A 16,519-nucleotide genomic window follows, 5' to 3' on the forward strand; every position below is an offset into this window, starting at 1 on the left:
TTAATTGAGCGGCAAGGATTTCCTCTATCTAGTAAAAAGCTTGAGGAGGAAGTGCCAGACTCCTGGGGAGGGAGGACAGAAGCCAGCTCTTCCGTCGGGGTCATCCTTCTGTCCCTCTGCTGAGGCAGGACAGGATGTGGTCCCTGGAAAATGTGCTTCAGGGAGCTCCACCCAAGTGCCCTTAGTTTTCTAACCCGATTTTTGTCTTTACAAAAGCAATGATGACTTTGCCTTGACACCCTCTAGGATCTGGTTTCCTGGGCGGGGCTGTGTGTGGAGTGTCCACGTTGTCCAGAAGGTTCTAGATAAAAAATTCAATCCTTTTTTGGGAAGTATATGGGGTGAAGTGGAGGGGAAAGGTGGGGGAGGGGTAAAGTCTTCCTCTTGGTTTAGGGTAAAGTAAGATTGTTTCTTTTACTTTCTCCCTGTCCCCACCCCTCCCCCTTCTCCTTTCATTCTTTGTTGTTGTTGTTGTGAGGCGGGGCCTCACGGAGTCCAGGGTGGTCTCTAAACTTGCGGTTCCTTCTGCCTCTGCACCTCATACGCTGGGATCGCCTCCGAGCCGGTTAGTAATGTAGGTCATGAACTACTGGGAATTAACACCGGAAGTTAAGCTTCCTGAGGTGAGCCTTGACCAAGGGCTAATTTCACCATCCTTCCCAAACTGGGGAGATAGCCAGGCATTCTGTGGATGGAGAGATAAGCCCTGGGACACATGTGCTGGAGGCCAATTTCAGCTCTGAGCCACCCTGTGTTGTGATTCCACAGAGCTGGAGGAGAGAGATCTGGGTGAACACAGTGTTGGGATCAGAAAGCTTGCGGTGCCGTGACGCCAGTGATGGCTGCACCCTCAAGCTAGCTGACCTACCCTTTGGGCTCTTACTGTGAGCCAGGAAAAGGACGATAGCTTTTCATTAAATGCTGCATCACTCCCTCCATCACACAGACAAGGAAAGTGCGCTGTAAGCCACTAACTTGCCTTCTCACATGTTTTTAAACATACCAACTCCCTCAAGTTACTCTGGCACAAATGACCTTTGTTTGTTTCTATCTTTTGCTTCCCCCACCCCAGGCAATTTTTGTATAGTAGTTTCTGGGCTTAAAACCTTCATCTTGATCTTCCTACAGGCATGTGACACCTGGTCCAGGTCCCTAAGACGTTTGCAGCACCATGGTCTGCATGTGCAAGGCCCAATAACAACTAAAAACCCCAACCACCTATAAGAAGACAGGCCCTTAAGAAGGCAACTTCTTTTATTTTGTCTTAAATTTTGAGAAAATTCTGATATTCATATAATTCAATATTTAAAAAAAAATCCAGTTGTAAAATATCCAAGTTAAAGAAGGGGCCCATTCTCTCTCCAGGCTTTTCTGTGTGGCAGGCGGCCTGAGAACACGGTTGACCTGCATGGTGACCTGACCAGAGCTCCGTCTTAGATGGCTTCCACAGTCATGATCAAGAGAAGAGGAAGCAGGCTCAGGGAGGTGAGGTAACTTGCCCACGTCACAGCATGCTCAGGCTGACTCAGCTGTGAGCTCTCTGTGTCACCTGCATGACACAGACCAGAGAAGTCTATTTCTGACATCTAGTCTCATTCTGGGTAGAAACAGTTCACAGTGGATTTACTTCTCCAGGGTGAGGAGGAAGATTCAGAGAAGCAGTCGAGACCCTTGTGGGGTGGACTGACCCTTTCACAGGGGTTATGTATCCGATGTCTAATCTGAAGTATTTACATTATGATACATAACAGCAGCATTTCGGTTATGAAGTAGCAACGAAAATAATTTTATGGCTGAGGGTCACCATAACACGAGGGACTGTATGTATTAAAGGGTCGCAGCATCAGGAAGGTTGAGAACCGCGGATCTGGGGCCACATCAACTTTTTCTCTAGGTATCATCCTAGTCATGAGGCAGCAGCCTGGTCTGGGCAGGTTCAGGAGCTAAGAAGTCCTCTCTTCTGAAGATAGAATCAGCATCATTTAAAAAGCAGGGGGGCTGGGGGTGTTGCTCAGCGCCAGAGACGGCCTGGCTTGCTTAGGAGCTATCCCAGACGAAGTTTCCACTGCCCGCTTGCCAGACAGACAACTGCTTGCCAGACAGACAACAACCCCCCCCCCTCCCAGCGTTCTGATCATATGGCGACAACGTGGGGACTGTCTTGCTTTAGAGTCCTCTCCGCTCCACACACTGGGTCTTTCTCCCACAGCGCACACTCGCTAAGTTGTCCAGGGAATGGCCGTGCACCCTCTTGCTGGCCCAGATGTCCTGTGTGGCTGGCTCAGCAGCTCTCATCCCACCCACAGAAGTGACGAAGTGCTAGTGTGGACGGTCCCAGCGGTGGGAGGTGACCCTTCTTGTACACCTTGCAAATAGGGGCATGAGCATGTGCGCCCTGGCAGTGTTGGCTGACAAGACTCATACTTGGTTGACTCCCTTCACACATCATGATGTGTTTTGACAAGGGTTTCCGAAGTGTCTTAGTCACTGCAAGTCTCGACCCTTGGCACAATCTCTTCCTTCATATTTTAGGACTCTTAGTTTTAGACAAGAGTTCACCCATCTGTCCTCTGACCTACACCCTACCCTTAAGCAATAAATTCACTTGAGCTGTTTGCACAATGGGCCTTCTAGAAGATAACACCAGCTTCCTTTTTATGTGTGTGTGAGAAGCAGGGGTCTCACCCAGCCTAAGCTGGCCTCTCTAAGTAGCTGAGGAAGACCTTGAACTTGTGATCCTCTTGCCTCTACCTCCTAAGAGCTGAGACCATAGGCTAGTGCCACCATGATTTGTTCACCTGGGCTTGGAAATTGAACCCTGGGTTATCACGCTAGGCAAGGGCTTAATCAAATGAGCAGTATCCCTCGTAGACTTCTCCCATCTTTTTTATATGGGAAAACTGGGCGTGGAAGTTAGATCGCTCCTCTGAGGTAATACCACAAATAAAGGATTGAACTCGATTCTGATGGCAAGGTGTGTATCCCATGCTGGGATACAGGTACAGGGACACAGAAGACACAGCCCAGTCCCAGAACTGTTAAGTTTGGCCTCAGCTGCTGTTGGACCTGGCTTTTCTCAAATGAGCGGCTAATGGACAGCCTAAGCGGGATTTAGGCTTAGGGTCTAGCCTTTCCTCCTCTGGCTGTTGGTCCTCTGAGCTTTGCCCATAGCCTTGTTCCACTCCACAAAGCCCTGCTTCGAAGCACAGCCCCAAGTGACTTCATGCCTCTTCTCGGCTTAGCTTTCCCTCAATGCAGCCGCCCTCCACCAGCCAGGGCTGCCAGGATTCTTATCTCTTGGAAAACTGAGTTCTGAGATACAACCTGGAGCCGCTGCTTCTGCCTCGAAGCAACACTCCATGGGGTCCTAGAGGTAACTGTGGCTGACAGGAGCGTGATGCCAGCTTCCTGTTACAAAGGACTGAGGCCTCTCCAAGCCTAGCCCTGGACGATAATCTAATTTCTACTTGGCAACGAGTTTTCTGGGTCACTTAAAGGTTATGTGCCTTAGACCCGGGATAAGTAAGGATTTGATTAGCGGAAAGCAGAGTGTGGAAGCCTGTCCCAGGCTGGTAAAAAGAGGTTTAACATTTGAGTGCTGACAGGTGAGGAGGCAGCCATAATCTCAGTTTTGGGGAGGCAGGGGGATTATTGAGAGTCTAGGCCAGTATGGTCTACACAGAGCATTCTGGGTCAGCCTGGGCCATACAGTTGGATTTGCCCTTGTCTCAAACCCAACCCAACACCACACATTTGAGAGGGACACCTACGGTATCAGAAAGGTGATGAGATTCATACTTCAAAGGGGCGTCGGTAAGAAGCCGCCTTAGAGGGGAGGGGCCATTTCTGGGGTGCGCATTCCTCCTTAGGATTAGGCAGTGGAGGTTCCCCAGCCTGAAAACACCCATCAGAGCTGGGGTGTGAACATGTGGTGTATGTGCAAACTGGCACTCTGCCAATGCTCACCCTTGTGACATGCACCCCATACCTAAATTTCCACCCACTGAGAAAGTCATGGTGAGGTCACAACTATTCATAGCTTTGTCTATCTTTCCATTCAGTTTTAATAAATCCACTGCAAAGGTATATGTGTGTGTGTGTGTGTGTGTATGTATGTGTATATATAGTGTGTGTAATATTTTAGATATATATTACATATATACTATATATACTATAGACTCCCTGTAGGTGGAAAAGAAATAAAGATTAGCATATGGCAGAAATCCATTTGACTTTAAGAGAATGGCTCAACTGACTTTCTGGTATTTTTTGCCCAAGTGTAGGGTAGCTCCAGTGAGCCACACAGGGGCTGTGTTGTTTCTGATCCTGACATACTGGCAGCTCAAACCGTGCTAGGCAGGTGTGAGCAAACAGGGGCTTCTTTCTGGTGCTAAGAGGAGGTGGGAAGTCAGTGGGAGCCAGCCACTGACCTACCCACCCATGTGAATAGTGTTCACAGGACCCCCGATGGGCATTGGGTCAGCTTTGAAGGCTACCTCTGTCCCTCTATATGATACCCCTTGTACTCACCAAGCAAGGACTTAACAGCTGTGCTGGTGACACTTCTACTGAACAGTTCTCAAACCCATGGGGCCTTCTTTGGAGTGCAATTAACATTGGCCATTTCCAAGCTAGACTCTTCTGGCTGTTTCTGTCACTTAACCAGGTGGCCCTTTACCTCTCTGGAGACCCAATCCCCACCCCTGCTCTTTCTCAGGGTCCCCAGAGGAGAGAGGAGATAAGGCTGCCCTTGGTCTTCCATGCTCCAGGGCTGGGAAGAGAAATCACCACTGAGCAAGACCTGCCTGGGAGCTTATGAGGCTGGATTCCTTGTGTGGTCTAGAAATACCGGTTAAATTAAGAGTATCCAGTCACTCTTTCAGCAATGATTAACTGCAGAGCCAGTGAAGGTGGGTGGGGAGGCGGCTCTGCAGCGTGGGCTGCCCCGGGTCATCATGGGAGCTCAGGGTTCCGCTCCTCCTCTCTTCTTTCTAATACTGGAGACTGAAGCAAGGGCCTCCTGCATCTACACCCTCAGCCTTTAAAAGATTAAAAAAAAAAAGATTTATTTTATGTGTAAGACTGTTTTGTCTGCCTGCATGTATGTATGTATGTGCAGCACGGTGCCCTTGGAGATCAGAAGGAGGTATGGGATCCCTAGGAACTAGTTATAGGTAGTTGTGAGACACCATGTGGTTGCTGGGAATCTAGCATGAGTCCCTTGTAAGAACAGCAAGTGCTCTTAATCATGGAGCCATCTCTCCAGCCCCCAGAGTTCCAGTCTTGAACCTAGGGTTTCTTTTATGTTGTTTTCTTTTTGTCATCATCTATAAGGCACAGACTAATGCCAATGCTGATTAAGCCAATTAAAGGTTTTCAGTCTTTTTGTATTGATGGCCAGACTAAGTAAGAGTGGGCTTGAGCCTCTGAAGAATCTTGGGGTGCCCAAGCTCAGGGGTATAATGTTTTTAAAGGTACAACCCACACAGATAATAGTGAATGTCAGAGTAACCTTGAAATGTTTATCCATGGCGAAGTACAACAGCTATTAGAGACAGAACTTGTCAATTATTTTGGTTAATACATATGGACCATTGTCCAGGTCTTGGAAATCTCAAATGAGTTGTCAAGGTAGGTGTGTGTGTGTGTGTGTGTGTGTGTGTGTGTGTGCGTGCAGTCAGAACAAGATGGCGTTACCTTGGTCATTTCAGTATTTTTCTTTCTTAAATTATCTGTCTGCCTGCCTGCCCGTCTGTTTTTAAGACACGTCTCACTACATAGCCTTGCCTGTCCTTGAAACTCACTCTATAGACCATGCTAGCCTCAGAGGTCCACCTGCCTCTCTGCCTTCCGAAGGCTAGGATTAATTAAAGTCATGTGCCACCAGACCCAGCTAAACTTAGAGTTTCTAACCCCACTTTTAAAAACCTTCTAGGGCTGGAGAGATGGCTCAGTGGTTAAGAGCACCGTTTGCTTTTCCAAAGGTCCTGAGTTCAATTCCTAGCAACCACATGATGGCTCACAACCATCTGTAATGAGATCTGATGCCCTCTTCTGGTGTGTCTGAAGACAGCGACAGGGTACTCACATACATAAAATAAAAATAAATAAATCTTTAAAAACCTTCTATTGTCCCCCCATTCAATTCCAGGAAGTAACACATGTCATAAACATGGTATTCGCTGGGTGGTGGTGGTGCACGCCTTTAATCCCAGCATTTGGGAGGCAGAGACAGGTGGATTTCTGAGTTCGAGGCCAGCCTGGTCTACAGAGTGAGTTCCAGGACAGCCAGGACACAGAGAAACCCTGTCTCGAAAACCCCAAAAAACAAAACAAAACAAAAACAAAAAAACAAACATGGTATTCAGAGCATACTAGAGGGTTTCACTGGAAACCAAGGGAAACAAATAATATGGGGCATCCCTAACCCTAAGTTAGTTCATGGGCCTCCACAACAACAACCACAACCACCACCACCACCACCAAATCGCATATAACACTCCCCCCCCCCCCCCCGCCACAAAGTCCTACTCATTTCATGGGATTCCCTAAAAAAGGTAACAATACACTTATAATACATAAAACTTGGCTGGATGTGGTGGTGGCCACACCTTTAACCTCAGCATTTGAGAGGCAGAGACAGAGAGGCAGAAGCAGGAGGATCTATCTCTGAGTTCAAGGCCAGACTGGTCTACATAGAGAGACCCTGTCTCAAAAAAAAATGAACCAAACAAATAATAATTTAAAAAAAAAAAAAACTCCACAAAACCCAAAACAACAAAAAAAACCCCAAACGGACAAACGGCCCTCCACACATGAATCCATGACTAAGTATTTCTTGGTAGAAAATTACCCGGATGGATGTAATTTTTATAAGATTTTCTCATCTTGGGACAGGACGTTGCTTTCCACAGCTGCGTGCCACCACTTGATGGAAAATAAAAATAAATGTCCCTGGACCAGCCTGACTTTTTCCACAGAATGGAGCAGCCAGGTGTCATGCAGTCAGACCTCGAAAACACAACATACAAAAAAAAAAAAAAAAAAAAAAAAAAAAAAAAAAAAAAAAAAAAAAAAAACCAAGGCTTTTTTCTCAATCCAGAATGTCTTTAGTTGAAATACACTTCTTTTGGTAGTTCAGGGTCAGAGAGATTTACAGCCTTTGAAATAAAAAGGGTTTTGCTCTTCTGTATGTAAAAAGTAAAACCCATTTCTGCAGGACTTTGACTGGAAAGCAAAACCCAACACTTTAAGGGCTTTTGGGGTGGGGGGCGTGCAGCTCAAGGGCAGAATGCATGCCTTCCATGTACAAAGATTTGGCTTCAGTCCCCAGCACCAAACCCCAAAAGAAGTTGACAGGTTCTATTAAAGTCCCTCTGCTCCAACCAGAACAGGGAGGAACTCAGAAATCACAGTGTTATTTCTTTTCTCAACGTCACACGGGCTTAACCAGAACACACAAGGTAACGACTGTGCTGCACCAGACCCCTGAGATTTGAGGCCCCGCTCCTGTCCCTGCCCCTGTCCCAAGCCAGAAAGAAGAAAACACCCAGGCAAAAACCATCCACCTCTGTGTGTGCTACCAAAGAAAACATGTTTCTTGTAAATCCAAGGTATTTTTAGGTCCCAAACTGTGTGACCCACTTCAGAGGCCACACAGCTCTTTATAAAAACTGAATTGAACTCAAAACCAGGAGGAACCACCCCCAGGACACACAGGCCTAAGTGTTAAGATTAAAGGTTCATGCCCAACACACCTCCCGAAGTGCAGAAGCCAGGAAAGGCTCACTTAGGAGAGTGAGCACTAACCGGCCACCCCAGATTCACTCCTCTAAGGCTGCTTATCAAAGCCTGCCCAAATTTGGGAAGTAACCAGCAGCCAGCAGCCGCTGCTGGCTTCTCCGGAGCCATAGCAAGGTCTGGAATGTTGCCACCGGCACTTTGAAAACAGGGGCAGAGTCTGTGAAGAGTGTGTGTGAGTGTGTGTGTGTGGGAGTGGGAGTGTGCACACGTGAGTCCAGTGGTAGTTCTCACTACCACCCAGAGATCGGGATTCCTGATCTTGGTTATTGGTTACTATGGCGGGGGAGAAACCAAAGCAGGGGCCAGTTCCTATTTTCCATAGCTGTGCAGACACTTGGCCTCAGCACACCCCTCCCCAACCTGCCAGCTCCAGTACAAGCCGGGGCAGTGTCGCTCAGGCCCAGGCGCTCTGTGGGAAGCCATTTTATGCCACAGTTCAACCCAACATCCAAGTCAAACAACTTCTGGGGAGCAGCAAACTGGGTGGGGAGGGGCTCCTGTTACAGCCACCTACCCCTCCACAGCCTGCCCTGACTCGAACCCTGACGCCTTGGAACCCTCTAGAGGCTCGTCAGCTTCATGTTCAGGGGTGGGTGTACCTTCCTCCCTGAGTCAGATGTGTACAAAATGGAGTCAGTTGGTTTGCTTTGAAGAGTGAGGCCGGCTCTCGTACGTTGGCTTATAGGGCGGGGAGATGTGGAAAAGCCGCAAGACCACACCTTTTGGCCACACCAAGTGCTAGTGTGGCCTAATCTGTGGTTTAAACATCCACACTCACCTGGGAATTGCTCCCACCCTCTCCATGGCCTCAAATCACTTTCTACTAGGGAAGTGCTATAACTACAGAGGGAAGCTGACCTGCCCAGGGGCCAAGGATGCTGAATCCAGGGCTGTGCACTGACCATTACAATCTATAACCATAAAAGGCCAAGGCAATAGAGCACTTACAACAGAACCTGAGCATGAGGAGGAGAACCCCATCCCCCAAGAGAGGGAAGGTGAAAGGAGCAGGGAAGATCCAAGAGACAGGTTTGTACTCGCAGGTAAAAGCCAGGGAACCATTCTCAGTGTCCACCGTCATTTCCTGACTCCTACCTGGCTTGCCGGGGAGTCTTCTTAACCAGAGGGGAGGTGGGGCGATGCTGTGTGTAGGCTGATCTTGAATGGACCTTTGAGACCATTTGGTCAATTCGTGGATTTTGTGATGAGGAAACTTCAGTGTGGATCAGAAAAGTGAGCTGCCTGTAGCTCCCAAGTAGCGCCCTTCACCAAGCTCTGAATCCTGCCTGGGTCCAGCTCTCTGCCTACGTTTCCAAGCATCTTCCGTGAAGGTCATGACACGGAGCCCCTCTGCTACTTCCATCCTTCCAGATGGAGAAGGGTCAGAAATAGAAGGTCTGAGTGTGCAGAAGCAGGGTCTGGCTCTCTCAATAGAGACCGTCTGTCCTTTCCTTTGTTTAGGCTGAGGACCATAGAAAGTCCTCACTATGTGGGATCTGGGGAATGGGTAGGATGGGGAAAGGCCAGACAGAGGCAACAGGATCAAGGCCAGTCTGGCTGCATAGCAAGGCCCCAAACAAACAAAAAAAACCGAATGGGAAAAGGCACATTCCTGGCCTGGCTCGAGGCTGGCCACCACACTACAGTCTGAAACACTTCTATCACCTGCCATCCAGACATCAGACATCAGAAAGATGTTTTCTTTCTCGAGTCTTTTCTTTCTTTTTTGGAGGGAATGGAGAGATAGACATGGAGATCTCAGAGAAATTTGGGAACAACCAAAATAGGCTTGCGAGGTCTGGCTCGGAGAATGTCGGAAAAACAGACTGATTGCTGGCTTGGTTGTGGGCATGAGACACCCAACTTCAGAAAGGCAGGCTGGGCAGGCTCAGCTGTCACAGAGCAGCCCACAGGGGACATGCTCAAGCCTAGGAAAGAGACAGATTCCCTCTTTCCGGTCCTCCCTCTCTTCCACTGTCCCACTGCAATGAAGAAAGGCTGGCTTCTCTTTGGATTCCTGCCATCTAGCCCCTCAGCATCCTCTGCAGAAAAAGGTAGCTCCTGTTTTCCAAAGCCCATACCAGGTACCAAATGTCAAGATCATAAATCATTGGTCTCAAGAGATCCAAGAGGTGACATCATAATAATCCCAGGGGTCCCCTGAGATCACTGCCTGTCATAAAAGATATTTTGAAGAGTTTCCTCTCAGCCTTCCTTTACTCCCGCCAAATCCAGCTTACTGCCTCACTTGATAATACCTTGTCACTTGACCCTGCCTTTCATGGACAAGGTTTCTGGTCATCAATAGGCAAAACGGGGATAATGCTTCTTTCTCTGGTTATATCATGGAGCTTGGGGAGGCTTTGGAGACTGTAAATTACTTAACAGAGATTGTAACACGACTGTCCCTATTAAAACTTAGGGTAGAATAGGTAACAATAATTAACTTAGCAAACTGCCCATCTCCCTAATGGTAAGAGAAACAGGAGAGTAAAGACAGAAAACAAGGGGCCCAGAGGTTAGAGTACTAACTTGGCTTTTGATCTTGGGCACTCTGTTTCCTCACAGTGGACCTGAGTGTTAGCACCTACCGTTGGTACCTAATCTCTAAGCAGTTTCCAACCCCCAAACCAAACCCTTCTAGAGTGAGATTGTTCTGCTTCAGGAGGCAGCGTCAACCAGCAGTGACTGTCAGGGCAGGGGGCTCTGGATAGGAGCGGAGTGGCAGCAAGAGACAAGATGGACAGATTGCAGGCCAGCAGGCGACAGACTGAGAAGACACAGGGTGGCCATGGGCACCTTCCCTCAACCCCTTGCATATGCCACGGGGGCAGATGGGGGATGCAGGCAGGCTGTGGTACGATGTGGTTTTCTCCTAGCACCAAACTTTCATACCATCTATGCAGGCGTCTGAGGATTGACCAACAGACTAGCAGGGGAGAGACTACAAGAGAGGAAAACTCCCTAAAGGACAGGGTGGGGTTGGGTGGGGCCAGCTGCCTTCAGACTTTGTTTTGTGGTGCTCAAACTGATGACTGGGCCAAGCCAAGCCTGGGAGCTGGCTGCCTGTCTGCAGAGCTGGGGAAACAAGAGGAGGGAATGCCCTCTGACATCCTCTTAAATTGTGTGGGTGTGGTGGCTCCCAGAAACCCAAGGTAGTCTCTGCAGGTTGTGCAACACTTCCAAGCAACCCCGGAGAGGATTAAACCTTACAGTTGCTGGAAGGTGGTGAGCATCCCGGTGGCCAGCTCCAAGGGAATAGTGTACTTTTTTTGTTGTTGTTGAAAACCTCTGGTGGCACAAGAGTTGCCTAGTTAAACTCTTTCCTGCTTGCCTGGGAGCAAACGTGCATTTGTGTGAGGGGGTGTGCCCTCTCAGAACTTAGACAAAAGGGGCTTCCGTGTGTTTCCTTGTTTCTGTCCCTTAGTTTTTGCAGAGTGGACACTCCCTGTTTCCTTTCCTAGATGTCCATCTGTAGAGTGGTAGGGAGTCTCCTAGCCCCTGCCTCTGGGCCCTCTGCAGGTGAACAACCATTTCCCGTGGCCCCACTCCGACATTTTTAGAAGGGTGAGGCTTCAAGCCCGCAGTGCCTGATTACCTGGGAAATGCAGAAACACCGGACTTATCCCATCTAGAGGCGCCAATAGGCACCTTCCCCGCCCTCCTTTCTCTAACACTCCCAGAGTTTTCTCTCTCCAGCCAAGATAGTTATCGCTCTTGAAAAAGAATCAAGACAATCTAGTCTTTCAGGTAGCTTAGAGGGAGGCATGGACGTTTTCAGTCGAGAATTCAGAACCTAAACAAGCAAAGTCCGTCCTCCAGGTACAGGGAAGAGACTCCCCACACTCACTTCCTCTCTCTCGTGGCGCCCCTTGCCACTTGTGGGACCACCGAAGTGAGAGATATTCAACCTGCCCTGCTGGCCAGGAGCCTCGCGGGCCAGGGAGGGCATCGAGTTACTTGAAAAAGAGTGCTCCGTTCCTCCCTCACTCCTTTCTCACACTCGGGGGTGTTCCGGGTGGGAGCAGGCACAGACCCCATCTCAAATCCTCGGCGGCAGAGGGACCCGGGAGCGAAGTGCACAGCCGGGGCCACTAGGACCCTCGGCTCTCCCACCCACCTGCCCCTCCCGCCCACCTGCCAGTCCCGCCCGGCCAGCTGGCAGCCGCTGCGCCTTTCTCTTCTCGCCCGGAGTCCGCCTGGCGCGCACAGTACCAGCAGCTCCCCGCGCTCTCGGCCGCCGGGACACTCACCGCCCCGGACGCTGTCCCGGGCCTGAGAACAGGTGGCCTCGGAGAGGAGCGCGCGACAGTCGCCTCTTACTCACCCAGAAGATGAAGTTAAATCCGAAGAGCAGGTATTTGATGCACTTGCTACCTCCTTTGACCGGCATGGTACAGGCTGGACTTGCGTGGGACAAGAGGCACGCACGACTGGGACAGAAGGGACTCGACAACCGACTGAGACACGCTGAGGCTAGGGGCTGGCCTGAGGCTCCACTTTTAAAAAGTGCCACTCCTTACGGCGCTCGGCCAGCTGCGCTGCGCATGTGCCGTGGGATGCCGACCCCGCCCCCGGCCCACCTGCCCCGCCCATGCTTTAATCCCCTCCCCAGACCCAGGTTCTGGGGACTGCGGCTCCACCCTCAGTGCGGAGCTCTCCCTGCACCCTGTTTTCCCAGTTCGGTCCCTGAGATCCCTCTTTCCCTCCATCTTCCTTCTTCTCACTGGCTCGGGGTCTTTCCAGACCTCCATACCCGACTTCTTTTACGGGGAGTTAAGTGCCGGCCTCGCCTTTCCCGTTCAAGCTGGTTCATTCTGAGCTCTGCGAGAGAGCTTACGTTGGAAGATGCCCAAGGGTCATCTCATCTAAAGAACCTTTTCAGATTCCTGCGGCAAGTCTGACCACCCGTTTGCCTGGCTTGCGTTCTCTCTGACACCCCCTTGTAAACCTTTCCGGACTGAACACACTTATTTGACCACGGTGATCGCTTGAATGTTCCAGGTGCCAATCTGAGCAGTTCTCCTTTGCTCAAAAACTTTCTACGTTAGGAGGCTTAAGCTGAAACCTTTCATTCTTTTTTTACTCCGTTCATTCCCTGACTCACCTGGTGCCACACCCCTACTCTGCCGCGCCTTGATGCCTGCAGGGGTGTGTGGCTGGCCGCCCTGCCCTCTTGTGAAAATTCTATTGTGCTTCATTTTTTTTATTTAAATTTATTATTATTTTGAGACGGAGTCTTACTGTGCTGTCCTGTCTGGCTTGGATCTCCCTGTGTAAACTAGGCTGGCCTTGAACTCATAAAGATCTGCTTGTCTCTGCAGGGATTATAGGCCTGGGCCATTATGACCCGGAATGAGCTCATGTAGCTCAGGCTATCCTCAACTCCAGTCCTCCTGGCAGAGCGTTTCAAGCATGACCACTACATCCTGCTCTGTGACTTTTTAAAGTCTTTCTTGATTCTTCCAACTGGGTGACAAGGTCCTTCTCAACATCCTTCAGAGTTTTCTCTCCCTCACCCCTGCAGGAAGTTTCCTTAGCACTCTTACTGCAAAAGCAAACCACACTTACTACAGAAACATCCAAAAATACCAAGAAGCAAAAAGAATGTGAGTTGAAATTTTTTCTGGCTTAAAGTACGCTGGAGGCCAATGCTACAGGAGACCTTGTCTCCAAAAATGAAAAATGAAAACAAGACATTTTTCTCGGGTAGCAAAGCCAGCCTCTGTTAGCATAGCGCATATCTTGTTTCACTATTTATCAATAAATAGCCTGATTCATTAATCGATTCAGTTAAAAACATTCCTTCCCCCCCCCCCCCCCCCCCAGTCTAGTCTAGAAAGGTTCTTCACTGGGGGCAGGAGTGGAAAGCAACAGATTCCATCTGATTTCTTCCCTGAAGCAGCTTAGGAGCTGGGGGAAGGCGACAGGCAGGAGACTTGGAGGGTGTGTATGTTCAACTTAAGAGACTCTCTCTGAGAGCTCCGAGGAGAGGCCACGGATGGATCTTCGGTTTTTAGGAAGAGACAACTATCACCAAGAGTTACAATCAGGGAAGACTGACAGAGCCGGGGCTGAGGCTCCCACGCGTGGTCTTATGGAGAGAACTGGTGAGGACCTTGTCCTCTGAGAGTGTAGGTGAACCCCAGGGGTGTCAGGTGGACCCCTGACTGTGCGTGGGCAGGGCAGGGCAGGGCAGGAGGGCAGCCTGCAAGTGCTGTGAGGTTAGGGACCCTCGTTGGTATCTACAGTCCCTGGTGTAAAACCTTGGGACATTGGACAGAAAATCTGTGTGCATTTGAGGAGGTACGGTTAGGTAAAATGATGGAGGGGGTGCGGGGGGGGGGGGCGGTGCAGGTAGATGAGGGGTGGAACTCTGCTGGGAGCTGGGAACAGTTTAGGACAAATGGGAAAGTCTGCTGAGGGGACAAGGTGGGAGCCAGAGGGATCTGAGCGGAAGCCAAATGACTAAGAGGTTCCTTCATTCCTTCTAAATTTTCTTAGGTCTTACCATGTTGTTCTTGCTGAGTGTAGTGCCATGACAACACCTTTATCCATGGATGGGGGTTCAAGAGACTCTAACAGGCAATTCTATGGAGTCAATCTGAGATAGGCCTTACACAGGCGCTATCTATGACTGGAGCTGACTATGGAAGTCAAGGGGCATCAGCAGTTAGGCGGAGCAAGGAATGGCCAGCCAGGAGGAGCTGTGTGTGGGGGCACAGAAACGCAAAGACACGTATCTGTCTATGCTTGGGAAGCTACTGGCTGTGGGGGTTGGGTGGAGGACAGAGAGACTGAGGAAGGAGGCAGAGCCTAACCTGAGTCTCTTGCCAGGGAGAGTGGATGTCCATGGTGCTTTGTGTCAGTAAGTCACGAAGACCTCTGGATTTGAGGAACCATCAGGGGCTGAGACAGGGTAGAAAATAAGGTCTTCTTGTACTGTTCTGGTGAGAATTCATCCATCTTGGGAGAACAGTTCTAAAGAAAAGGTTTTATCTCCTTGTACTGCCCCTCCCCCACCATGACAGAGTGGGGTTCAGTTAACATTTCCATCCACATCAGAAACTGCTCTGGGTAGTGGTGAGTATTGAAGAAGAGACTTCTCCCACCCTGTTGCCATATTCATTATTATTGATACCCACAGAAAGGAACAGCTTAAGACCCCATTACATATAATCATAGATTACTTTTTGTTGTTGTTGTTTTGTTTTATTTTTGGAGACAGGGTTTCTCTGTGTAGCCCTGGCTGTCCTGGAACTCGCTCTGTAGACCAGGCTGGCCTCGAACTCAGAAATTCACCTGCCTCTGCCTCCCAAGTGCTGGGATTAAAGGTGTGCCACCACCACCCGGCCCATAGATTCCTTTTTTCCTTTTTTTTTTTTTTTTTTTGTTTTTTGTTTTTTGTTTTTTTGAGACAGGGTTTCGCTGTGTAGCCCTGGCTGTCCTGGAACTTGCTCTGTAGACCAGACTGGCCTTGAACTCAGAAATTTGCCTGCCTCTGCCTCCCAAGTGCTGGGATTAAAGGCGTGCGCCACCACCACCCGGCCCATAGATTCCTTTTTTAAAAAAGTGTTTTCTACTTGTTCCTTTTAGTCTCAGTGTGGCCTTAAACTGGAAATCCTCCTGCCAGAGACCCCAGGCCCACACAACGATCTTGCCCTATAAAAGCACTGGACCTGGAGTGAGGGGACTAGCGAACATTTGGTCTTGGTCCCTACTCAGTGGTTTATTTGTCCTGGTTACCTCCTGTCTTGGGGTTCTGGTCTTCTATGGTACAGTGATGTTCTGGGCCAAAGTGTGTTTGTTACAAAAGCTCCATGCTGCAGGCAACCAGGAAAAGGGAGGGATGGAAAAAAATGTGGTTTGCTTTAACTGGAAGAGGAAAATGTGGGTAAGCCCTTGAGTCAGAGATCACATGGCGGCAGCCAGGACTTCCAGGCTTTTATAGAATTGGGACTGGGAAAACTTATTCTGCCTTCCCTGGGGGTGGGGTGGAGGGTAGGATCCTGTTTCTGGAAAAAACCCTGCTCCACTCAGGGGTCCCAGCTAGCCCTTATGCTCCCCCTGGTGGTAAGATTTAAATTCCTATGGCCCAGCTGGCTTTGCTTTGTTGTTGTTGTTGTTGTTGTTGTTGTTGTTGTTGTTGCTGCTGCTGCGGAGACTGCTCATCCCTGCCAGTCCAGGTGTGGATGGGCATCAGTTTATGCAGCCACAGGCAGGAACCTTTTCCCCAACAGGAGCCTCCTGGCTACTGTACCAATGACAACTTGGGTTTGTTGCTTTCACTACAGGAAGGTTCCATTACTATCTTTAAGGCAGTGGTTTTCAACCTTCTTAACACCGTGTCTCTTTAACAAAGTTCCTCGTGTTGTTGTAAACCCAACTATGAAATTATTTCTGTTGCTACCTCATAACTGTAATTTTGCTATTGTTATGAATCATAATGTAAATATCTGATATATGACTCCCAAAGGGGTCACGAGTCCCAGGTTGAGAACAGCACACTTCTCTAAAAGCCAGCGGTGTGAGCATTTGGTAAACGCTGTAGACGCTGTATTCTCCTCTGTGTGGACTGTGTGGTGTGATTCTTTGAGCGTCAGTATATTCCTGTATTGGTACACATGGTGGTGGTGAGCATTCAAATGACTCTCACTTTGGGGTAGGGGGCTGGAGAAATGGCTCAGCAGTTATCAGCACTGGCTTCTTTTCCAGA

General features: G+C 49.3%; 1 protein-coding gene across 1 annotated transcript in view; it reads right to left on the minus strand.

Annotated features, from left to right (window-relative positions):
- Cd9 (CD9 molecule) overlaps positions 1-12,332 on the minus strand; it is a 34,281-nt gene extending 21,949 nt beyond the window's left edge. Inside the window, exon 1 of the mRNA XM_034512648.2 lies at positions 12,131-12,332. Coding sequence (XP_034368539.1) covers positions 12,131-12,196 — 66 coding nt within the window. The 5' untranslated portion in view covers positions 12,197-12,332. The remainder of the gene's footprint in view (positions 1-12,130) is intronic.
- Between the last annotated feature and the right edge of the window lie 4,187 nt (positions 12,333-16,519).

Source organism: Arvicanthis niloticus, chromosome 9 (genome assembly GCF_011762505.2).
Source record: "Arvicanthis niloticus isolate mArvNil1 chromosome 9, mArvNil1.pat.X, whole genome shotgun sequence".
NCBI classification, from domain to species: Eukaryota; Metazoa; Chordata; class Mammalia; order Rodentia; family Muridae; genus Arvicanthis; species Arvicanthis niloticus.